The sequence below is a fragment of the Haliotis rufescens genome, unplaced genomic scaffold (assembly GCF_023055435.1).
Source record: "Haliotis rufescens isolate VD_foot unplaced genomic scaffold, xgHalRufe1.0.p SCAF_6, whole genome shotgun sequence".
In the NCBI taxonomy this organism is placed as follows: Eukaryota; Metazoa; Mollusca; class Gastropoda; order Lepetellida; family Haliotidae; genus Haliotis; species Haliotis rufescens.
In genome coordinates this window covers 60256290-60282403 of record NW_025964334.1, presented here as the reverse complement: position 1 = coordinate 60282403, position 26114 = coordinate 60256290, and the positions used below count along the sequence as shown (strand labels likewise).

Here is a 26114-nt window from a genome sequence, read left to right as displayed (position 1 = left end):
AAATCTAGAACTCTCTGTCCAACTAAGGCAGGGAGTCTAAATATAAATTCGAAAATAAAGTCTTTCCTAATGTAATTGAGAAACGTTCGATATAATACAAAGCGAGACTGTTTTACAAGAACATTTATTGTTTAACAAAGGAAGTAGCAAAAACTGTACAAATCCACAACTGTCAATCAATCTCTCAATGTCAACAGCCACGCCCACCTGTCAACATCTTCACAATGTAAACATGACATAACTTACTATGGACATATTCACAGTACAGAACTTCTAGGGTCGCAAGCTCCGCCATACCTATCTGACGTCAGGCACAGAGACAAGGGATGCTCTGGTACACACGTATGATGCGGAAATTAAATTAGTGACTTAAAGTGACAAACAGTTTTAAAATATTTGGAAATATGTTTTCTTTGAATAAATATATACATTAATTAACACTGTTTGGAAATGGCGTGTTTAAAATATACCTGAGCATATATCAGAGACGTAAACATTGCACAACCTTTGTGTCTAGCGCTCGAACACTCGCTATCCTTTAATTGGCCATAGCTGCCAACAGCTACACAAACGTTACCTGACGTGTGTTACAGACAACCGACTTCCTGGGGGAAGGGCGGGGCGGGTAGGGGGAGGTGGTGTGGGGTGGGGGGAGATTAGGGTGCCTGGGGGGGGGACGTGGTTGGAGGGGTCGTTTTGTGTTGCTTGGGGGGTATTGAGGCAAAGATATTTTTCAGACAATTAGATATTCTATATTCGATATCATATATGTAATGATTATATTTCAGCAACAATCCTTCTAAAATTAGAACTCCGTATTAGAGCGAATACTAGTACGTGCTATGGTTAGATTTCTGAGACGTGGCTTTGTTGAAACCTGCCGGGTGATGTCGAAATAAACAGTTACATCTGTCTGTTTTCGAGGAACAGGGAGGCGGTTGTAAACATATTCTTCAAATTATTACAATTAATCTCTCTTACGTTTCAATACTTTTTCACTGACTCAAAACAGCACATGTATTTCTCATGAGCAAAACGTTAATCATTTCATGTAACATTCACGCGCTACGTTGGACTCTGAGTCCGACTACAAAAATGTAATACTTACAAATTGTGCACAAAAATGTTTCAAAAACAGTTCACATATCTCTTGGAAAGATGTCTTCTCACAACAACAACAACAGTAACAACAGTCTTCTTACAACAAGCGCTGGATGGGCAGGATCTTCTCCCGGGGGGCCTCCACGCTGTCGGGGGCGGGGGCCTCTATGCTTAATACTCCGTCCTTGGACAAGATGGAGGAGAGGGAGATAGGGTCAATCTTGACCGGAAGTACGTACTGCTTACTGAACTCTCTGTAAATCTTGCTGGTGGCAGTCTCCTCGAGATGCTTTGCTCCGATCATCAGACGATTGTCCACAGTCTTCAAGGAGATCTCCTCCGGCTTGAACTCGCTCATGTCGAACTTGAGGGACAACTTCTTCTTGCCGTCCATGTCGGTGACGAAAGGCTGGTCGACCTTTAGCATGTATCTGTCGAGAGCGGAGGAGCTCCTGGTCGACGTGTCGAGGGCAGTGCTACCAAACCCAGACCCGAAACCGGCGTCCTTCAGGGCAGCGTCGACCTTAGAATCCATAGATGTTCCGAAACTAGTGTTCAATGATGAACCGAAACTGGATTCCAACGACGACATGGGGTCAGCACCTCCCTTGGAAGACGACATTTTGGTTGTCTTCGTTGTCGTCGTAGTTGTCTTCTTTGTCACCTTGGAGGAAGACGAGGAAGAAGAATCAAGAGACGTATCAAAACCAGACCCGAGACTCGGCATCAGACTGGAACCGAAGTCGCCCATGTCCATAGGGGTCAGTTTAAACATGTCATTCTTAATTTTATCCAGTTCCACATCAAACGCCTTCCATTCATCGTCCATGTCTTTGTGTGTGGAGCTGAAGATTGACCGCTGTTTGTCGAAAAAGCTCCACGATTCCCTCCTCATGGGTACAAGGTGCTCAGAAAACGCCATTATGTCGAATGGTAGGGACAGTGGTCAAACAATCGCTGAGCAGTAACACTGGAATATAACCTTGACGGCTGCTCGTGTAAGTCACGTCTGCTCGGTGGTATCGTCTGCGGCAGCCGGTGTGTGCAGGAATATATATAGCCACTCACACGGGGAGGGTCGGTACAACGGGAAACTTCGCGGCACCACCAGATTCCGACCGGTTTAGTCAGGGACTGCGTAAACACCCCCTTTGGTGGGAATTCCTGCTCTCTGAGGCTACCTGATGACGTCACAGCGATGAGCACTATCCACAAACCCGTTATAGCGCGATAGATTTCATGTGTGCATGTGCAGATACCCTGGCGCCGGTTGCGTTACCCCACCTGACCCGCGTGCACTCTCCATCCACGTAATGCAACCTGTGTTGCACTTGCCAGCTAGACCGCTTGATTGACCTCATGACATCCGCCAATATTTCCTCGTGTTTACAAAGAGGACACCAGCTATCTTATTGCACTTAGGAATACGATATGTCATCATATACAGAACAAAACAGGGCAATATCTACCACGTGGTTTTCAAGGTAGTTGAATAAGAGATGGATTCCTTACATTCACCCTCGTCGTGTATAACATAGTCCCTAGTGGTGTATAACATAGTCCCTGGTGGTATATAACATAGTCCCTGGTGGTATATAACATAGTCCCTGGTGGTGTATAACATAGTCCCTGGTGGTATATAACATAGTTACTGGTGGTGTATAACATAGTCCCTGGTGGTGTATAACATAGTCCCTGATGGTATATAACATAGTCCCTGGTGGTATATAACAAAGTCCCTGGTGGTATATAACATAGTCCCTGGTGGTGTATAACATAGTCCCTGGTGGTATATAACATAGTCCTTGGTCGTGTATAACATAGTCCCTGGTGGTGAATAACATAGTCCCAGGTGGTGTATAACATAGTCCCTGGTGGTATATAACATAGTCCCTGGTGGTGTATTACATAGTCCCTGGTGGTGTTTAACAGTCCCTGGTGGTGTATAATATAGACCCTGGTGGTATATAACATAGTCCCTGGTGGTATATAACATAGTCCCTGGTGGTGTATAACATAGTCCCTGGTGGTGTATAACATAGTCTATGGTGGTGTATAACATAGTCCCTGGTGGTATATAACATAGTCCCTGGAGGTGTATAACATAGTCCCGGGTGGTGTATAACATAGTCCCTGGTGGTGTATAACATAGTCCCTGGTGGTGTATAACATAGTCCCTGGTCATGTATAACATAGTCCCTGGTCATGTATAACATAGTCCCGGGTGGTGTATAACATAGTCCCTGGTCATGTATATCATAGTCCCTGGTCATGTATAACATAGTCCCTGGTGGTGTATAACATAGTCCCTGTACGTGTATAACATAGTCCCTGGTCATGTATAACATAGTCCCTGGTCATGTATAACATAGTCCCTGGTCATGTATAACATAGTCCCTGGTGGTGTATAACATAGTCCCTGGTGGTGTATAACAAAGTCCCTGTACGTGTATAACATAGTCCCTGGTCATGTATAACATACTCCCTGGTCATGTATAATATAGTCCCTGGTGGTATATAACATAGTCCCTGGTGGTGTTTAACATAGTCCCTGTACGTGTATAACATAGCCTCTGGTCCTCTGTAGCAAGGTGGGCTTCAGACGTCGCCTACAGGGCTGTTGACCAGGTGAACCAGTGCCACGCTATATCACAGCACGCACCTGACCACTTCCTTCGGCCCCACATGTCAGATGAAGCGGGATGCAGACACTTTGTACAACGTAGTGATATATATCTCGTGTTGCGTATACAAAATGTGAAATTTGCGAGATGTTTGATGTTCAAGCTGAATCCCGAGACTGGCAGCCTGCGGAACTCTTTGATCTACTCGTTATAGAAGTCAAGGCAAAATATAGCGTTGATTTTTATTTCAATAGAATCAATAATTTATATTGTACAGAACACCCTTGTAGGGCCGGGTACAAACTAGCTACATTTGAGAAGAAATATAACTATAGACATGAGAGGTAGATATACATACTGTACATTATATATGGAGATATTACATATTATTTTCATTCCTAGTGTATAAACATTTATATACATGTGTATCATGAGGTTGGCAGTGTTCACTTTAATAATGTAGATACTGTATTGATAAGACACAATAGTTGTAGTAAAGATTTAAGGTCACATCTAGATGTTGTCTGTAAGAGAGGTTCTTTTAATAAACATGTCAGAGATATGTGAAACATATTTTGCTTTTTCAGGGCAGGGGTTTAGGATACTTGCAAAGACTTTATTATCATTTTGGCAGTTTAATAAATCTAGTGCTCGAAGAAATAACTGTCTTGCGTAAGGATAATTTGGACAGTACAAAAGAAAGTGTTTTTCATCTTCTATCTTGTCTATCTATGTTGACAATCCACCAGTTTATTTCTATTTTGAGAACCACCATGAAGCAGTACTTTTCTTATCTTGACCCGTTTTTTAATTTTTGTCTGTTAGTTTAGAAAATTCTACAATTTATAACACTGATGAAGTGAAATGGATATATGCCAGCATCCCAGTCCTACAGCGAGACCTATATTCATGTGAGATGTAATACCGGAAAAACACAATGCAACTAACACCCTCATTGTCAGTTTAGCGTGTGGCTGTTTTTTACCATGTGCGAGTAGTGATATGGAAGTCTGGATGGTGCTGTACCCGGTGTTGTAGTGGAACTCCCGCTCGCTGTGACAGGAGCCATGTCAACACCGTGCAACAATCTCCTCACAGAATGCGTCCTATTCCTGATATGACAAAACACTCACAGCTCAACTAACGTGAGCACATCCGATTATTACTACCAAACTTACCAACAGGAACATTCTTCTGACTCAATCTTTCACGACGTGAATCACCATGTTTGTGATTCGAATATAGTTGGTTATGATTTAAATGTTGTTCACATATGTTGAACTGAATCCGGGATTCCTGGGTGTCGAGCGTACGCACTACCCACATGGCCAAGCCACAACCCTTTACCCCACCCACTTCGCCTCCCCCGCCACCATTACTCCACCCACCTCACTCCCCCGCCACCATTACCCCACCCACTTCGCCTCCCCCGCCACCATTACCCCACCCACCTCACTCCCCCGCCACCATTACCCCACCCACCTCACTCCCCCGCCACCATTACCCCACCCACTTCGCCTCCCCCGCCACCATTACTCCACCCACCTCACTCCCCCGCCACCATTACCCCACCCACTTCGCCTCCCCCGCCACCATTACCCCACCCACCTCACTCCCCCGCCACCAATACCCCACCCACCTCGCCTCCCCCGCCACCATTACTCCACCCACCTCACTCCCCCGCCACCAATACCCCACCCACTTCGCCTCCCCCGCCACCATTACTCCACCCACCTCACTCCCCCGCCACCATTACCCACCCACCTCACTCCCCCGCCACCAATACCCCACCCACTTCGCCTCCCCCGCCACCATTACCCCACCCACTTCGCCTCCCCCGCCACCATTACTCCACCCACCTCACTCCCCCGCCACCATTACCCCACCCACTTCGCCTCCCCCGCCACCATTACTCCACCCACCTCACTCCCCCGCCATCATTACTCCACCCACCTCACCTTCCCCGCCACCATTACTCCACCCACCTCACTTCCCCCGCCACCATTACTCCACCCACCTCACTCCCCCGCCACCATTACCCCACCCACTTCGCCTCCCCCGCCACCATTACTCCACCCACCTCACTCCCCCGCCACCATTACTCCACCCACTTCGCCTCCCCCGCCACCATTACTCCACCCACCTCACCTCCCCCGCCACCAATACCCCACCCACTTCGCCTCCCCCGCCACCATTACTCCACCCACCTCACTCCCCCGCCACCATTACTCCACCCACTTCGCCTCCCCCGCCACCATTACTCCACCCACCTCACCTCCCCCGCCACCAATACCCCACCCACTTCGCCTCCCCCGCCACCATTACTCCACCCACTTCGCCTCCCCCGCCACCATTACTCCACCCACCTCACTCCCCCGCCACCATTACTCCACCCACCTCGCCTCCCCTCCCCCGCCACCATTACTCCACCCACCTCACCTCACCCGCCACCATTACTCCACCCACCTCACCTCACCCGCCACCATTACTCCACCCACCTCACTCCCCCGCCACCATTACTCCACCCACCTCACTCCCCCGCCACCATTACTCCACCCACTTCGCCTCCCCCGCCACCATTACTCAACCCACCTCACTCCCCCGCCACCATTACTCCACCCACCTCACTTCCCCCGCCACCATTACTCCACCCACCTCACTCCCCCGCCACCATTACTCCACCCACCTCACTCCCCCGCCACCATTACCCCACCCACTTCGCCTCCCCCGCCACCATTACTCCACCCACCTCACTCCCCCGCCACCATTACCCCACCCACTTCGCCTCCCCCGCCACCATTACTCCACCCACCTCACTCCCCCGCCACCATTACCCCACCCACCTCGCCTCCCCCGCCACCATTACTCCACCCACCTGACCTCCCCGCCACCATTACCCCACCCACCTCGCCTCCCCCGCCACCATTACTCCACCCACCTGACCTCCCCGCCACCATTACCCCACCAACCTCACCTTCCCCGCCACCATTACTCCACCCACCTCACTCCCCCACCACCATTACTCCACCCACCTCACCTTCCCCGCCACCATTACTCCACCCACCTCACTCCCCCACCACCATTACTCCACCCACCTCACCTTCCCCGCCACCATTACTCCACCCACCTCACTCCCCCACCACCATTACCCCACCCACCTCACCTCCCCCGCCACCATTACCCCACCCACTTCGCCTCCCCCGCCACCATTACTCCACCCACCTCACCTTCCCCGCCACCATTACTCCACCCACCTCACTCCCCCACCACCATTACTCCACCCACCTCACCTTCCCCGCCACCATTACTCCACCCACCTCACTCCCCCGCCACCATTACCCCACCCACCTCACCTTCCCCGCCACCATTACTCCACCCACCTCACTCACCCGCCACCATTACCCCACCCACCTCACTCCCCCGCCACCATTACCCCACCCACCTCGCCTCCCCTCCCCCGCCACCATTACCCCACCCACCTCGCCTCCCCTCCCCCGCCACCATTACCCCACCCACCTCGCCTCCCCCGCCACCATTACTCCACCCACCTCAATTCCCCCGCCATCATTACTCCACCCACCTCACCTTCCCCGCCACCATTACTCCACCCACCTCAATTCCCCCGCCACCATTACTCCACCCACCTCACCTTCCCCGCCACCATTACTCCACCCACCTCACCTTCCCCGCCACCATTACTCCACCCACCTCAATTCCCCCGCCACCATTACTCCACTCACCTCGCCTCCCCTCCCCCGCCACCATTACCCCACCCACCTCGCCTCCCCTCCCCCGCCACCATTACCCCACCCACCTCGCCTCCCCCGCCACCATTACTCCACCCACCTCAATCCCCCGCCACCATTACTCCACCCACCTCACCTTCCCCGCCACCATTACTCCACCCACCTCAATTCCCCCGCCACCATTACTCCACCCACCTCACTCCCCCGCCACCATTACTCCACCCACCTCACTTCCCCCGCCACCATTACTCCACCCACCTCACTCCCCCGCCACCATTACTCCACCCACCTCACTCCCCCGCCACCATTACCCCACCCACTTCGCCTCCCCCGCCACCATTACTCCACCCACCTCACTCCCCCGCCACCATTACCCCACCCACTTCGCCTCCCCCGCCACCATTACTCCACCCACCTCACTCCCCCGCCACCATTACCCCACCCACCTCGCCTCCCCCGCCACCATTACTCCACCCACCTGACCTCCCCGCCACCATTACCCCACCCACCTCGCCTCCCCCGCCACCATTACTCCACCCACCTGACCTCCCCGCCACCATTACCCCACCAACCTCACCTTCCCCGCCACCATTACTCCACCCACCTCACTCCCCCACCACCATTACTCCACCCACCTCACCTTCCCCGCCACCATTACTCCACCCACCTCACTCCCCCACCACCATTACTCCACCCACCTCACCTTCCCCGCCACCATTACTCCACCCACCTCACTCCCCCACCACCATTACCCCACCCACCTCACCTCCCCCGCCACCATTACCCCACCCACTTCGCCTCCCCCGCCACCATTACTCCACCCACCTCACCTTCCCCGCCACCATTACTCCACCCACCTCACTCCCCCACCACCATTACTCCACCCACCTCACCTTCCCCGCCACCATTACTCCACCCACCTCACCTTCCCCGCCACCATTACTCCACCCACCTCACTCCCCCACCACCATTACTCCACCCACCTCACCTTCCCCGCCACCATTACTCCACCCACCTCACTCCCCCACCACCATTACCCCACCCACCTCGCCTCCCCCGCCACCATTACTCCACCCACCTCAATCCCCCGCCACCATTACTCCACCCACCTCACTTCCCCCGCCACCATTACTCCACCCACCTCACTTCCCCGCCACCATTACTCCACCCACCTCACTTCCCCCGCCACCATTACCCCACCCACCTCACCTCACCCGCCACCATTACTCCACCCACCTCAATTCCCCCGCCACCATTACTCCACCCACCTCACTTCCCCGCCACCATTACTCCACCCACCTCACTTCCCCCGCCACCATTACCCCACCCACCTCACCTCACCCGCCACCATTACCCCACCCACCTCGCCTCCCCCGCCACCATTACTCCACCCACCTCACCTTCCCCGCCACCATTACTCCACCCACCTCACCTTCCCCGCCACCATTACTCCACCCACCTCACCTCCCCCGCCACCATTACTCCACCCACCTCGCCTCCCCCGCCACCATTACTCCACCTACCTCGCCTCCCCTCCCCCGCCACCATTACCCCACCCACCTCGCCTCCCCCGCCACCATTACTCCACCTACCTCGCCTCCCCTCCCCCGCCACCATTACTCCACCCACCTCACCTCTCCCGCCACCATTACCCCACCCACCTCACCTTCCCCGCCACCATTACTCCACCCACCTCGCCTCCCCTCCCCCGCCACCATTACTCCACCCACCTCACCTCTCCCGCCACCATTACCCCACCCACCTCACCTTCCCCGCCACCATTACTCCACCCACCTCACTCCCCCACCACCATTACTCCACCCACCTCACCTTCCCCGCCACCATTACTCCACCCACCTCACCTCTCCCGCCACCATTACTCCACCCACCTCACCTTCCCCGCCACCATTACTCCACCCACCTCACTCCCCCACCACCATTACTCCACCCACCTCACCTTCCCCGCCACCATTACTCCACCCACCTCACCTTCCCCGCCACCATTACCCCACCCACCTCACTCCCCCGCCACCATTACTCCACCCACCTCACTCACCCGCCACCATTACCCCACCCACCTCACTCCCCCGCCACCATTACCCCACCCACCTCACTCCCCCGCCACCATTACTCCACCCACCTCACTCCCCCGCCACCATTACCCCACCCACCTCACTCCCCCGCCACCATTACTCCCCCACCTCACTCACCCGCCACCATTACCCCACCCACCTCACCTCCCCCGCCACCATTACTCCACCCACCTCACTCTCCCGCCACCATTACTCCACCCACCTCACCTTCCCCGCCACCATTACTCCACCCACCTCACCTCTCCCGCCACCATTACTCCACCCACCTCACCCCCTCCGCCACCATTACTCCACCCACCTCACTCACCCGCCACCATTACCCCACCCACCTCACTCCCCCGCCACCATTACTCCACCCACCTCACTCCCCCGCCACCATTACTCCACCCACCTCACTCCCCCGCCACCATTACCCCACCCACCTCACTCCCCCGCCACCATTACTCCACCCACCTCACTCACCCGCCACCATTACCCCACCCACCTCACCTCCCCCGCCACCATTACTCCACCCACCTCACTCTCCCGCCACCATTACTCCACCCACCTCACCTCCCCCGCCACCATTACTCCACCCACCTCACTCACCCGCCACCATTACCCCACCCACCTCACTCCCCCGCCACCATTACTCCACCCACCTCACTTCCCCCGCCACCATTACTCCACCCACCTCACTCCCCCGCCACCATTACTCCACCCACCTCAATCCCCCGCCACCATTACCCCACTCACCTCACCTACCCCAATTACCCCACCAACCTCGCCTCCCCCGCCACCATTACTCCACCCACCTCACCTACCCCAATACGCCACCCACCTCGCCTCCCCCGCCACCATTACTCCACCCTCCCAAAGACCCGGGTTCGATTCTCCACATGGGTACAATGTGTGAAGCCCATTATCAGGTCTCCTGCCGAGATATTGCTGGAATATTGCTAAAAGCGACGTAAAACCATACCCTACTCACTCATTCAGTCATAAATGACTAATAGCTCTTAACACACGTTCCTCATTGTTACATCTGTCTACGCATTGTTACTCTATCTCATTAATCTACTTCAGCCCCAGACTCCGGCATTCTGCTAATGTCACGTAACAGGCATGGTGATCAGCAGGGATCTGTTCAGACTAGCCATCTATCTGCCCAATGCATATTCTAACACGTAAGTGCTGATAATCAATTGAGTGTTTGTTTGTTGCCAAACTCCAGCCAATCACAGCGACCGGTAACCATATCGCGTCGGACAGATCAGTGACTGATATTCACAGCAACTTTTCACGCCAGTACAATGACAGGCAAAACGCCAGGTAACACAGACTGAAAACCACCCGATTCTTCAGTCAGCAGAATATGTTACTGAAACAAAGGCCGTCGGGGGAAGGCGACTGGAGCCTGGAGCCTGGAGCCTGGAGCCTGGGGCAGTCTCCCCTCGGGGATAATGGTCACTATGTCTGTGATGGAGCGGGTCTCCCCTCAGAGCTCGTGGTCACTATCTGTGATAGAGCGGGTCTCCCCTCAGAGCTCATGGTCACTATCTGTGATAGAGCGGGTCTCCTCTCAGAGCTCATGGTCACTATCTGTGATAGAGCGGGTCTCCCGTCAGGGCTCATGGTCACTCTCTGTGATAGAGCGGGTCTCCCCTCAGAGCTCATGGTCACTATCTGTGATTGAGCGGGTCTCCCCTCAGAGCTCATGGTCACTATACGTGATAGAGCGGGTCTCCCCTCAGAGCTAATGGTCACTATCTGTGATAGAGCGGGTCTCCCCTCAGAGTTCATGGTCACTATCTGTGATAGAGCGGGTCTCCCCTAATGGAAGGGGTGGAGACTTCGACCCACCAACATACCTACAGCTGCGGGTCTCCATTCATGATTGTATATCAGTTGTTCCACATGTCTGTGGAAGGGCTCCGGGTCGACCCGTTAGAAAACTCCGCGGAGGATCCCAGAGCCCATGTACCGGTTTGTGGCCTCTGATGAGTTTTAGCCTTCGTGTGCAATCCGCCGCGAATGTGTCTTGTAACACTGCCAGCAGGTCAGTACCATGTGGTCAGCAGGTCAGTACCATGTGGTCAGCAGACATTCCCCACCCACAGCCCAGCTGGACACAGGGGAGTGCCAGATGTCCATAAGCAAACAAATCAGGTGCCAGGCAGTATAAGAGGAACTAACGTCCATCACAAACGGTGTAATCCCTTGAAATATCTGCTATCTGGTCAGGCTGCTGTCTCATGTACGGTGACATGCACCAGCTGAAATCAGGACAGATCCATGCGGGGGAAGAACAAAGGCGGCAGTATCAGATAACTTTTATTTGTTTTTGTTTTTTGTTTTTGTGTAGCGCCGCACTCAGCAATATTCCAGCTATTTGACGGCGGTCTGTAAATAATCGAGTCTGGACCAGACAATCCAGTGATTGATATGATGAGTATCAATCCACGTGATTGGGATACGATGCATGCATTAACCAAGTCAGCGAGCCTGACCACCCGATCCCGTTAGTCGCCTTTTACGACAACCATGGGTTGGTGAAGACCTATTCTACACCGGAGTTTTAAGGACTTGAGACTTTCACATGATTCTGTCTGCGACTTGCTCAGGAGCGTTACAGATCACTGGCGGGATGAGGGGATGCTACACCAGCCTCCAGACACTAAAGATTTACATTTACTCCCAGAAATATGTTAATTTACTTAAAAATACTACAAATGGAGCCAAGAATAATGCTTAATTTCTGGAGCTGAGGCAATCTAGACTTGCGAAATTATTCTGGTCTTGAGTTGGATTCAATTATATATAACTTATCCTGCAAGGTCTGGGGCCTATATCGCCTACATCCCAATCGCCTAATGGTTATTTATAATATAATGTGTGCATCTGGATGTGTTTAGCAAATCAGACGGTTATGTACCTGAGTACTGCATGTTGCAAGTTCAGTGAGTGTTGCATTCAAGAGTAAGCATCTCTGTACATCACGATATATGATTCCTCCGGTAACTACCGCTTCATTGATTGTTGACGTCGATCTGTTGATGGTACTGTAATTAACATCAGTGATTACTGAACCACCGAACAAGCACACACTAAACACAATGAACACAATTAACACTATGGTCACTCGGCAAGAAACACTGCTGTACATTCTCCAACACAGACGCCATGTTTTTGTTGTTGTAGACTGTCACTGTAAGTAAATAACACGCGCATGCAGTCACCCGCCCTAATGACGTCACGGGGCTAAGATAGTCGCCCCCAGCAGCACATCCTGACTTGGAGTCGGTTATCTCTGCTGCAGATAGCTGCGGCCAGGGGACCGGCGGCACGCGCGGAGCTGATGTGTGTATATAATTCCAGTATATTCTGTGCAAGTTAACACTGGGAAGACGTTTCGTGAAATTTGAACCAATTTCACGACCTTCTCCCCACAAAACTGAGTCAGTGTCACTAACACCTGTATACACAAACACAGCTGTGATTAAAACATGAAGTTTTGATAAATGAACATTTATATAATTCTTATGACGTGAACTTTATTGATTTACAGATTGTCAATGTGTTGTGTATGTAGCGGCCATAAAATTTCCGAGTCCCGTGATGGGATTCGAACCACGGACCTTCTGATCCGAGGTCGGACGCCTTGTCCACATGACCAACAAGGTTAACCCCGTCAGCAAGCTGACAAGGTAAGGACTCCACGCCCTGCTACATGTACACAACAGACTACTCGCCAATACCAAGACTGACCAAGGTTGCTGAAGGCTTGAGGTTGTCAAAACAAAACTCTATATTTCTCTTCAATACTGTCGTACATCTGTATACAGAGCAGGGCACTTCATCAGAGAGTACGAGGACACAACGCGGACGCGGAGCAGTATTTGAAAATGCCGCGTTCAATCAGTTTACATTTTATTCGAGAGACCCATTCATTTCATACCAATGTTGTTCTAATTGAATGCTGATACACTTGATACATCATGAGAGGAAACGAGACTGTTATGTTTGCTTTCAAGTATACGTAGACATTACCATACGTGTACACACTCACACAGACCACAGACACACACTCACACACACACACACTCACACACAAACACACACACACACACACACACTACACGCACACACTACCCGCACACACGCACACACACTACCCGCACACACGCATACACAAACACACTACACGCACACACACACACACATGTAACAACACGCATATACACACACATACAAGTATATAACACTACACGCATACACACACATATAACACAACACGCCTACACACACATATAACACAACACGCATACACACACATAGATAACACAACACGCATACACACACATATAACACAACACGCATACACATACACTTACTATCCACACACACATACGCTACCCGCATACACACACTACACACGTACACACACACACACACACACGACACGACACGACACGCGTACACACACACACACACACACACACACACACACACACACACACATACGCTACCCGCATACACACACTACACACGTACACACACACACACACGACACGACACGCGTTCTCACACACACACACACACACACACACACATACGCTACCCGCATACACACACTACACACGTACACACACACACACACACACACACACACACACGACACGACACGACACGCGTATACACACACACACACACACACACACACATACGTGTGTGTTGCTGTAATACTTACAGGATCCCCACTGATCAGCAGTTATCTACACGAGGAAGCCACTCGCGAGACTTGTTAGTTAAGCAAGATTTGATTAATGGCGGTTGTGTATGGTTTATTGATAGGCTGTCAAGATGCCTGACAGACGAGGGAAACAACCAGGGTTGTGTGGCTGATAGTAACAGATGAGTGATCAGTACAAATACATGTATGATGTAGACTCTCAGATACTACTCCATGTACTTGACAGGTGCCCGTCAACGTCAACTCACCCGGATGTTCAGACAACACTTGTCAGTCACGGGTCTCCTTGAGAAGACAGGTATACTCTGCTAGATGTCCCGTGAAGATTCCGGGTTAGAATTGATCTTCAGCAACCCCTGCTTGTCGTAAGAGACGACTAACGGGATCGGGTGGTAAGGCTCGCTGACTTGGTTGATGCATGTCATCGTATCCAAATTACGTAGATCGATGCGAATGATGTCAATCACTGGAATGTCTGGTCCAGACTTGATTATTGACAGACCATTGTCATAAACTGGAATATTGCTGAGTGGGGCGTTAAACAGCAAACATGTGGACGATTAAGGTCGATGTAACAATATAGAAAACCCAGAGCGTCACTATCATATAGTGATGATGCCAGGAGTCCGTGAAAAGGTGAGCGTATCCTGCCACACGGTGGCACCCGTCACAAACACATGCAAAGGCAAATCAATTGTTCACATGAAAAACACGCGAACACAAGGAAAAATAAAAATAGAGAACTGCATTGGACATAATGTTTTTTTGGCACTGATGTGATGTGATATGTGTCAAATTTGTTTACGTTGTGTATAAAGTCCCTTGATTTTCCCTTTAATAATAACTATCACAGGGTTGTGTTTTATGTCCCTTGATTTTCTCTTCATAAAAAAATAAACCAGGCAAGTATGTAAAGCTCCTTGATTTTCCCTTTAATAATAAATAAACCAGGGTTGGCAATAAAGTTCCCTCTTTTCCCTTTAATAATAAATAAACCAGGGTTGTGTATAAAGTCCCTTCTTTTCCCTTTAATAATAAATAAACCAGGGTTGTGCATAAAGTCCCTTGATGTTCCCTATAATAATAAATAAACCAGGGTTGTGCATAAAGTCCCTTGATGTTCCCTATAATAATAAATAAACCAGGGTTGTGCATAAAGTCCCTTGATGTTCCCTTTAATAATAAATAAACCAGGGTTGGCAATAAAGTTCCCTCTTTTCCCTTTAATAATAAATAAACCAGGGTTGTGTATAAAGTCCCTTCTTTTCCCTTTAATAATAAATAAACCAGGGTTGTGCATAAAGTCCCTTGATGTTCCCTATAATAATAAATAAACCAGGGTTGTGCATAAAGTCCCTTGATGTTCCCTATAATAATAAATAAACCAGGGTTGTGCATAAAGTCCCTTGATGTTCCCTTTAATAATAAATAAACCAGGGTTGTGCATAAAGTCTATTGATGTTCTCTTTATTAATACATGCAAAAGTCCAAATCTCTATAATTTACTCAACAGGTTTAATGAATGTGATTTACAAGAGTTCCATATATGTATATATGAACATGGATAAAACAGATTGTATGTCAGAACGAGGCGTGGGAACGTTTATTGAATGTTTTACGGCACACGGGGTTGTTTTGTTTTGTAAGAAAGGCAACAAAGGTGGTTAGCGGTGTTTCAAAATGTTTATATAATGTATAAACTGTTCCTTATGAAATATTCTTCAAAATATTTGATAAAAAAATATAAAGGTAGTCATCCCCATGATGGTGTGAGAGGAGAATGTGCAAGATATTTATAAATCTTATTTCTACACTTGGACATTTAAAATTTGCTGGATATCAATTATATATCACATTTTAACACGTGCTATGAAATATTGCTCTTGATTTGACAGATGCATGAAACAAGGCATTTAAAACAATGTTACAGTATGCTACTATCAGCTGCTGGCAAAACCAAAACTATTTGGCAGGAAAAATACAGGTACTAACGTTACTTTATCGGAGTTTAGATTAACGGCTTGTTACGCGCTAAACTGGCGGGTAGCCAGTTACATAAGCCGTTGCATAAACACACCTTCACGGCCATATTTAGATGTACTGACGATTTCCATATTCAGGATTGGCTGTGCCCAAATTAGATGTTCGTTAAATCCGATGAAAATGAATATAGTCGATACAAGCACTTGAAAGGGAATGAAAATCAGTTAATGTTAAACATAATATATCTCTGCATTTTGAAATACAGTTACCAAGCCCTACCAGTACGGTGTAGCCCCTAAACCTTCTATACCCCACACCACACACGTTTCATATGCTGATGAACCCGTGAAGATCCGTGGTAGAAGAGGTCTTCAGAATCCCATGGTTGCCGTAAATAGCGACGGTGCTTGTCGTAAGAGGCGACTGACGGGATAGGGTGGTCAGGCTCGTTGACTTGGTTGATACATGTCATTGTATCCCAATTGCGTGGATCGATGTTCATAATATCAACCACTGGATTGTCTGGTCCAGACTCGATTATTTACAGACTGCCGTCATATAGCTGGAATATGAGTGCGGCGTTAAACAACAAACAAACATCATATGCTGATTTCATTTTCAAACGCAAATGTGTTGCAAAGTCTATTCATCACGCAGTCTATGCCATTCTGTGTCTGTACTGTAGTGGGGAAGTATGCCACACCATCTCAATACTACATCAGGGCATGAGTTGGACGGCAAACCTATGTTAGACATATCGTTGTATTTTCCCCCACCGAGTCACACGAACAACCTAGCACATATTCTCCCCCGACATTCTACATGCGTTATGTCACTGGGTCAATATCACCGCTACCACTCCCGGCGTCGACAGTGACATCTGAATCTACTACACAACACAACATCGGCAACAGCACACCTACCCTGATCTGATAGGCGCTTTACCTCGCCCACAGCAGGCGAGAGATTATTCTGGCTTACACTACACACCTGTGAGAGCAACACGGGAGTGTTTCTACAAATACAACACACATTTGGGGAATACGTTATAAGATACTGAAGAAAAACAGGAGTCGTGTTTATCTTGTACAAAGAGGATATACAGAGTTGAAATAAATAGAAAGAATTCCAATTTCTCCCACTGGCACAAATTAACATCACAGACAACCTTGTGATATTTATTCAGGGAATCAAATCACGAAATGACATTCCAGCAACCGCTCCCCCTCCCGGCGCTGACGGCCCCCTCCTCCTGCACGTGCATATGTCACTGCCCGGGGTGCACAACAACATCGTCTGCTGACACATCTCGCCGACATGCGGAGTCACGTGACCAGTGTGATAACATCAATATACCACAGGGCATATTATTGGCTGTGGGTGGGCAGTCCGGCAGCTCCAGCCTTTAGTGTTTACACTTTAGGTACAATCGAGCATGTTCTTTCCACCAAGGTTTCTAAGAGCGTCATACGACTCATGCTTAGAAGTTGTTTGATCAACAAGGTTACAACATTCAAAGCATCAGTACAGCTTTCAAAACGTTGTATGGTATAATAATAAAGTCCATTTCTTCAGCGCCATTTCCGTCTACGTAGTCGCTCAAGCGCCTCGCACAGTGTCATGGACACATCTAAAGAGATAAGTCTTTAGTTTTGTCTTGAAATTGTCCCGAGTTGGAGATTGCCTAATTTCCACTGGAAGGGAATTCCAGAGCACAGATGCAGTGTGAGCAAAAGTTCTGTTGCCGAATGCTTTGAGTGAGACCATAGGGACACTAAACTGGAGTTTATGTTCTGATCTGAGATCTCGTGCTGGCTGGTGTAGGGTATACATGTGGAGGACTTTTCAAAATTTGACGCATCAGTGACCGAAATTATGTCCGATAGAATTCTTATTTTGACTTGTTCCGTATGATCCCGTGTTTTTTAAGATGAACATTTGACTTGCCTTTGCATGTGTTTGTGCCACTTGTGGGGACGGGCTTCTCAGCGAACGCCTGTTATGATCACTATATGATAGAGATTCACAAACAGATGCTCATGATAAAGTCGGAATGGTACAATCGACGTTTCTTATGAATATGGAAAGAGTTATGTCTCAATTATTACCTTCATTTCTGGCCAATATCACCTTCTACTCAATCACGAGGAAATAATAAACTGGGAAAAAATGTGTCGAAAGTCGCTTTTTGTAGCTGATGAGTTGTTGTGTTTTGTAAATGTTTTCAAGAACATGATGAAAAGAACAGATGGAAAGGGGGATAGGTTTGACTTACATCTCACACCCAAGAGATGATCACAGATAGGTAGGTAAAGACTTTTTAAAAGCTAAATTATAATTGCTGACTGGGGTCATCATATGTCCAAATGTATCAGATGTGGTCGACATTAGTGTACTATATTTCAGGTCCCTTATGTTCTCTCATCAGTATATCCTCAACATGAGGCATAAAAACCAAGTACCACGCCAGACATTATAATAATATTCCCGGTGAGAGACTGAAACTCAAGCTCTTGAACTAACATATTGTTCTTCAGCATGGACAACAAAACTCTTGTTCAATGAAAACATGTTCTTTTGAGCGCTGAGATCCAAGCTTCGTCCTGTGTCAGACGCATTGTTCTAAAGTACTGAGGAGCAAGCATTGTCCTGAGAAAGACATTGTTCTAAAGCGCTGAGATCCAACCTCTTGTCCTGAGAAAGACATTGTTCTTGAGCGCTGTGATCCAACCTCTTGTCCTGAGAAAGACATTGTTCTTGGGCGCTGAGATCCAACCTCTTGTCCTGAGAAAGCCATCGTTCTTGAGCGCTGAGATCCAACCTCTTGTCCTGAGAAAGACATTGTTCTTGAGCGCTGAGATCCAACCTCTTGTCCTGAGAAAGACATCGTTCTTGAGCGCTGAGATCCAACCTCTTGTCCTGAGAAAGACATTGTTCTTGAGCGCTGAGATCCAACCTCTTGTCCTGAGAAAGACATTGTTCTTGAGCGCTGAGATCCAACCTCTTGTCCTGAGAAAGACATCGTTCTTGAGCGCTGAGATCCAACCTCTTGTCCTGAGAAAGACATCGTTCTTGAGCGCTGAGATCCAACCTCTTGTCCTGAGAAAGACATTGTTCTCGAGCGCTGTGATCCAACCTCTTGTCCTGAGAAAGACATTGTTCTTGGGCGCTGAGATACAAGGTTCATCCTGTGTCAGACATGGCACTGAGATACAAGGTTCATCCTGTGACAGACATAGCACTGAGATCCAAGGTTCGTCCTGTAACAGACAAAGCGCTGTGATCCAAGGTTCGTCCTGTGACAGACATAGCACTGAGATCCAAGGTTCGTCCTGTGACAGACATAGCACTGAGATCCAAGGTTCGTCCTGTGACAGACATAGCACTGAGATCCAAGGTTCGTCCTGTGACAGATATAGCACTGAGATCCAAGTTTCGTCCTGTGACAGACATAGCACGGAGATCCAAGGTTCGTCCTGTGACAGACATAGCACTGAGATCCAAGGTTCATCCTGTGACAGACATAGCACTGAGATCCAAGTTTCGTCCTGTGACAGACATAGCACTGAGATCCAAGGTTCGTCCTGTGACAGACATAGCACTGAGATCCAAGGTTCATCCTGTGACAGACATAGCACTGAGATCCAAGGTTCGTCCTGTGACGGACATAGCACTGAGATCCAAGGTTCGTCCTGTGACAGACATAGCGCTGAGATCCAAGGTTCATCCTGTGACAGACATAGCGCTGAGATCAAAGGTTCGTCCTGTGACAGATATAGCACGGAGATCCAAGTTTCGTCCTGTGACAGATATAGCACTGAGATCCAAGTTTCGTCCTGTGACAGACATAGCACTGAGATCCAAGGTTCGTCCTGTGACAGAAATAGCACTGAGATCCAAGGTTCATCCTGTGACAGACATAGCGCTGAGATCAAAGGTTCGTCCTGTGACAGATATAGCACGGAGATCCAAGTTTCGTCCTGTGACAGATATAGCACTGAGATCCAAGTTTCGTCCTGTGACAGACATAGCACTGAGATCCAAGGTTCGTCCTGTGACAGACATAGCGCTGAGATCCAAGGTTCATCCTGTGACAGACATAGCGCTGAGATCCAAGGTTCGTCCTGTGACAGATATAGCACGGAGATCCAAGGTTCGTCCTGTGACAGACATAGCACTGAGATCCAAGGTTCATCCCGTAACAGACATAGCGCTGAGATCCAAGTTTCGTCCTGTGACAGACATAGCACTGAGATCCAAGTTTCGTCCTGTGACAGACATAGCGCTGAGATCCAAGGTTCGTCCTGTGACAGGCATAGCACTGAGATCCAAGGTTCGTCCTGTGACAGACATAGCACTGAGATCCAAGGTTCGTCCTGTGACAGGCATAGCACTGAGATCCAAGTTTCGTCCTGTGACAGACATAGCACTGAGATCCAAGGTTCGTCCTGTGACAGACATAGTGCTGAGATCCAAGGTACGTCCTGTGACAGACATAGCACTGAGATCCAAGGTTCGTCCTGTGACAGACATAGCACTGAGATCCAAGGTTCGTCCAGTGACAGGCATAGCTCTGAGATCCAAGGTTCGTCCTGTGACATATAATTATTTTAACTTGTCCGTCAGTACAGAATACATAATACAAGGGGAAGTGACTCTGCACAACCAACTGCGATGCATTACTAAAGGCTGCCTTTGTGAGACGTTTGCCGTGACTGTCGGAACAGGTCCTACAGGTTACACACAACCAAATGTTTTCCCATAGACGTTATATTTAAAAATAAATAATTAAGCATTCAACAGCCACTACCTGGACGTGTGTGCACAATTTGGCCTTAGAGCAACAATAAAAGCAAATACAATGTCTAGCTTAGCCAGCTCCTTTTCCGAGTACAGGAAGCTAAACACACCACCCTAAGTTCCACACCAAATGTCACCTACTTGAAAATATATGTGGTCTCAATCAGCATAGGTCTTCATGTTGAAAAAGACATGGTGAGTTTTAATAACTGGATTGATGTACATTTAAAAGACATAAAAGTCTTACACAATATCATCCAATCACAGCCTGCAGATATCTCTCTCAATCTGCACTGATCCCTACGAAAACTGAACAGTCACAACTGGTTCTGATTTAGTGAAGTAGAACCTACAGAATATGAATACAAGAGGGGGTAACTCTTCTCACCCCTTAAACACATTGACAGTGCATACAGTAGGACTGGGACGAGTCCAAATTTATACCCGGTACCCGACCCCCAATTACCCAACCCCCAATTACCCGACCCCCTATTACCTGTCCCCCTATTACCCGACCCCCTATTACCCGTCCCCCAATTACTCGACCCCCTATTATCCGACCCCCTATTATCCGACCCCCAATTACTCGACCCCCAATTACCCGACCCCCTATTACCCGACCCCCAATTACCCGTCCCCCAATTACTCGACCCCCTATTACCCGACCCCCTATTACCTGTCCCCCTATTACCCGACCCCCTATTACCTGTCCCCCTATTACATGACCCCCTATTACCCGACCCCCTATTACCCGACCCCCTATTACTGACCCTACCCAGGTATCCACTGCAGGTCTCAAGGTTTGGGAAAAAAATTGTCTCATTGGGAATAGTTTGACTGTACACTATAAACTACTTAGAAATTTAGATATATGTATGAAACCATCAGATCATGGACACTGGAGTCGACTGAAGCTTTATCATTAAACAACAATATATCATGTGACTGACCACGTGTCCATGTCTGGGTAGTGCTGTGGGTACCCGCGTCCTACTCAGGACCGACCCGAGTACGCGAGTCACCCGTCCCGGCCCTAGCATAAAGCCACCCGTCCCGGCCCTAGCATAAAGCCACCCGTCCCGGCCCTAGCATAAAGCCACCCGTCCCGGCCCTAGCATAAAGCCACCCGTCCCGGCCCTAGCATAAAGCCACCCGTCCCGGCCCTAGCATAAAGCCACCCGTCCCGGCCCTAGCATAAAGCCATCCGTCCCGGCCCTAGCATAAAGCCACCCGTCCCGGGCCCTAGCATAAAGCCACCCGTCCCGGCCCTAGCATAAAGCCACCCGTCCCGGCCCTAGCATAAAGCCCTCCGTCCCGGCCCTAGCATAAAAAGCCAATATCCGTAACAAAGAATAGTTCACAAATGATTCCAATCAAATCAGAAATTAAAAATAAACAACCAAATGTAACTTTCATAATATTTTATAATGAATCTATGTACAATGACAAGGCATGATAATATGACGGTTTTCATGTAAATGTTCTAAAAATGGAACAGAAAAAATAAGAATTGATATTCATTAATAATTCAAGAAGAATCATAATATTCTAGAAGTAAATATGTAGAGCAAAACCGTTTCAAGTAGAATTCTATAAGAAATGTTATACAACAAACACATGTACAGTAAGCCTTGGCCATTTGGCTGTAGGGGCAGGTTTACTCTGGACATCTTAAAAGTAAATATTTTTTTTGACAATCTGAAATATATATACACTACATTCATAAAATCAGAAATGACATGTCCAACTTCAACATTACATCTCATTCTTTGGTACAATTTTGCATGAAAGTCTTCATTAACTATCAATATTGATAATCATATAATGATCAATTCACAAGACTTTTAAGATTGCATAAAACATTTACAGTAAAAGTTACCACTTTGTAAAACCTAAATTATGAAATAAACAAAGAAATATTGATAAATTGTAGAAAACATAGAGAGTGAAACTGTAAGTCAACCACCACAAAAACACCATGGTAGGACAGGAGGTGACTCACGTGAGTCACAAACATCGCACGGGTATTTGTTGGTTGGCTAAATATCAGCCAGAATGCAGGAGAGAGACTCGGTCAAAGGTGTCAAATACAGTTTCAGAGTAAACTTACCAACCCAAGAAAACAGGATATCAAATGAACAGATTTTCTTGTTAGTCCCCCCACAAAAACCTCTTAACGTAAACATGAAGCAGCTGTACTCGTTCTTTAGTCCAGTATATCTGTAAAACAAGGGCAGGATTTGTTTTGAGTCAGTGATGTATCCTGACTGACTTAACATGCTTGGCTTACAGATCAATACTGGGTGGCAGCTTACAGTATGCACCGTAAGTCCAACACTCAGATCAATACTGGGTGGCAGCTTACAGTATGCACCGTAAGTCCTGCACTCAGATCAATACTGGGTGGCAGCTTACAGTATGCACCGTAAGTCCCGCACTCAGATCAATACTTGGTGGCAGCTTACAGTATGCACCGTAAGTCCCGCACTCAGATCAATACTGGGTGGCAGCTTTCAGTATGCACCGTAAGTCCCGCACTCAGATCAATACTGGGTGGCAGCTTACAGTATGCACCGTAAGTCCAACACTCAGATCAATACTGGGTGGCAGCTTACAGTATGCACCGTAAGTCCAACACTCAGATCAATACTGGGTGGCAGCTTACAGTATGCACCGTAAGTCCAACACTCAGATCAATACTGGGTGGCAGCTTACAGTATGCACCGTAAGTCCCGCACTCAGATCAATACTGGGTGGCAGCTTACAGTATGCACCGTAAGTCCCACACTCAGATCAATACTGGGTGGTGTCATGAATGCATATCATGTGGCTGTTTGGTTTAACTTCTTGTATACAGTCCTGACGGTCCAAAATTTCACAAATATGGAAAAAAGAAATAAGTTTTGTCAAAAATATTTTTCTTCCAATTCAATTTCTTCAACAGAATTATAGCATGTTACATCTGAGTGCATCACGTTACATCCTGGGTGCAGCATGTTACATTCCGGATGCAGCACATTACATCTGAGTGCAGCACAATACATCTGAGTGCATCACGTTACATCTCGGATGCAGCATGTTACATCTTGGATGCAGCATGTTACATCCTGGGTGCAGCACAATACATCTGAGTGCAGCATATTACATCCCAGGTGGATTGCGTTACATCTTGGATGCAGCAGGTTACATCCTGGGTGCAGCACAATACATCTGAGTGCAGCATATTACATCCCAGGTGGATTGCGTTACATCTTGGATGCAGCAGGTTACATCCTGGGTGCAGCACAATACATCTGAGTGCAGCATGTTACATCCCAGGTGGATTGCGTTACATCTTGGATGCAGCAGGTTACATCCTGGGTGCAGCACAATACATCTGAGTGCAGCATGTTACATCTCGGATGCAGCACATTACATCCTGGGTGCAGAACATTACATCCCGGGTGCAGCATGTTACTTCCCGGGTGCAGCACAATACATCTGAGTGCAGCATGTTACATCCCGGGTGCAGCATGTTACATGCCGGGTGCAGCACGTTACATCCCAGGTGCAGCACGTGACATCCTGGGTGCAGCACGTTACATGCCGGGTGCAGCATGTTACTTCCCGGGTGCAGCATGTTACATGCCGGGTGCAGCACGTTACATCCCAGGTGCAGCACGTGACATCCTGGGTGCAGCACGTTACATCCCGGGTGCAGTATGTTACTTCCCGGGTGGAGCATGTTACAGCCCGGGTGCAGCACGTTACATCCCAGGTGCAGCACGTTACATCCTGGATGCAGCACGTTACATCCCGGGTGCAGCATGTTACAGCCCGGGTGCAGCACGTTAAATCCCAGGTGCAGCACGTTACATCCCGGTTGGAGCATGTTACATCCCGGTTGCAGCACGTTAAATCCCAGGTGCAGCATGTTACATCCCAGGTGCAGAATGTTACATGCCGAGGGCAGCACGTTACATTACGGTTGCTGGATGAGAATGCTACGACATTGTAACCATGTGGCAGTCAATAAGTTACTACACAGATCTGCATAGAGTAGAGATGTCCCAGGCCCTATACACAGAGACATGGCTCACCTGTACAATGTTTCTACATCCTTCACATACAAGTACAGTTGTACATGTTATACATAGTTCCTCTGTTACAGGACAGGACCTTAACTTCACTTTACAATCAGACACACATGAGCTTTCTTATCTGGATTTCAGAAGCAACATAAAACATGTTCCTAGAAATGACCAAATGGGATGCATTAATTTAGAAAAAGTCATTAATTACGCCAGACCCTGCTATTACTTACCCCAGACCCTGTCATTACTTACCCCAAGACCCCGTCATTACTTACCCCCAGACCCCGTCATTACTTACCCCAAGACCCCGTCATTACTTACCCCATCATTACTTACCCCCAGACCCCGTCATTACTTACCCCATCATTACTTACCCCAAGACCCCGTCATTACTAACCCCAAGACCCCGTCATTACTTACCCCCAGACCCCGTCATTACTTACCCCCAGACCCCATCATTACTTACCCCAAGACCCCATCATTACTTACCCCCAGACCCTATCATTACTTACCCCCAGACCCCGTCATTACTTACCCCCAGACCACGTCATTACTTACCCCCAGACCACGTCATTACTTACCCCCACGCCCCGTCATTACTTAAATCCAGACCCAGTCGTTATAATGCTGACTCTTAACACAGGAAATATGGACGGTACATGTACTTTTGTACAGCCAATAGATACATATACAAGATCCTAACGGCAGATATACAAAATGTACAAGTTTCTGAAGGCAGATATACACAATGTACAATTCCAGTACAGCACAAACTACCAGCATGGCTCAGAGATCCAAGAATATCATTAGATCATGTGACTACTACAGCAGCCAATTACACAGCAGCTGATGATCACATGACTGAGGTGTGGGTTATGATTGGCAAGTCAAGGCAGTCGAGTGTGATCAGTAAACCAACTTTCAGCGTTGAGCAGACGTCAATGTCAGTCGCGTTTCAGTTG

General features: G+C 48.5%; 1 protein-coding gene across 1 annotated transcript; it reads right to left on the bottom strand.

Annotated features, from left to right (window-relative positions):
* Positions 1 to 108: 108 nt before the first annotated feature.
* LOC124119611 lies at positions 109 to 2186 on the bottom strand. The gene has a single exon (XM_046482172.2). It carries the CDS (start codon positions 2021 to 2023, stop codon positions 1199 to 1201), a length of 825 nt encoding a protein of 274 aa, XP_046338128.1. The 5' UTR covers positions 2024 to 2186; the 3' UTR covers positions 109 to 1198.
* Positions 2187 to 26114: the final 23928 nt, after the last annotated feature.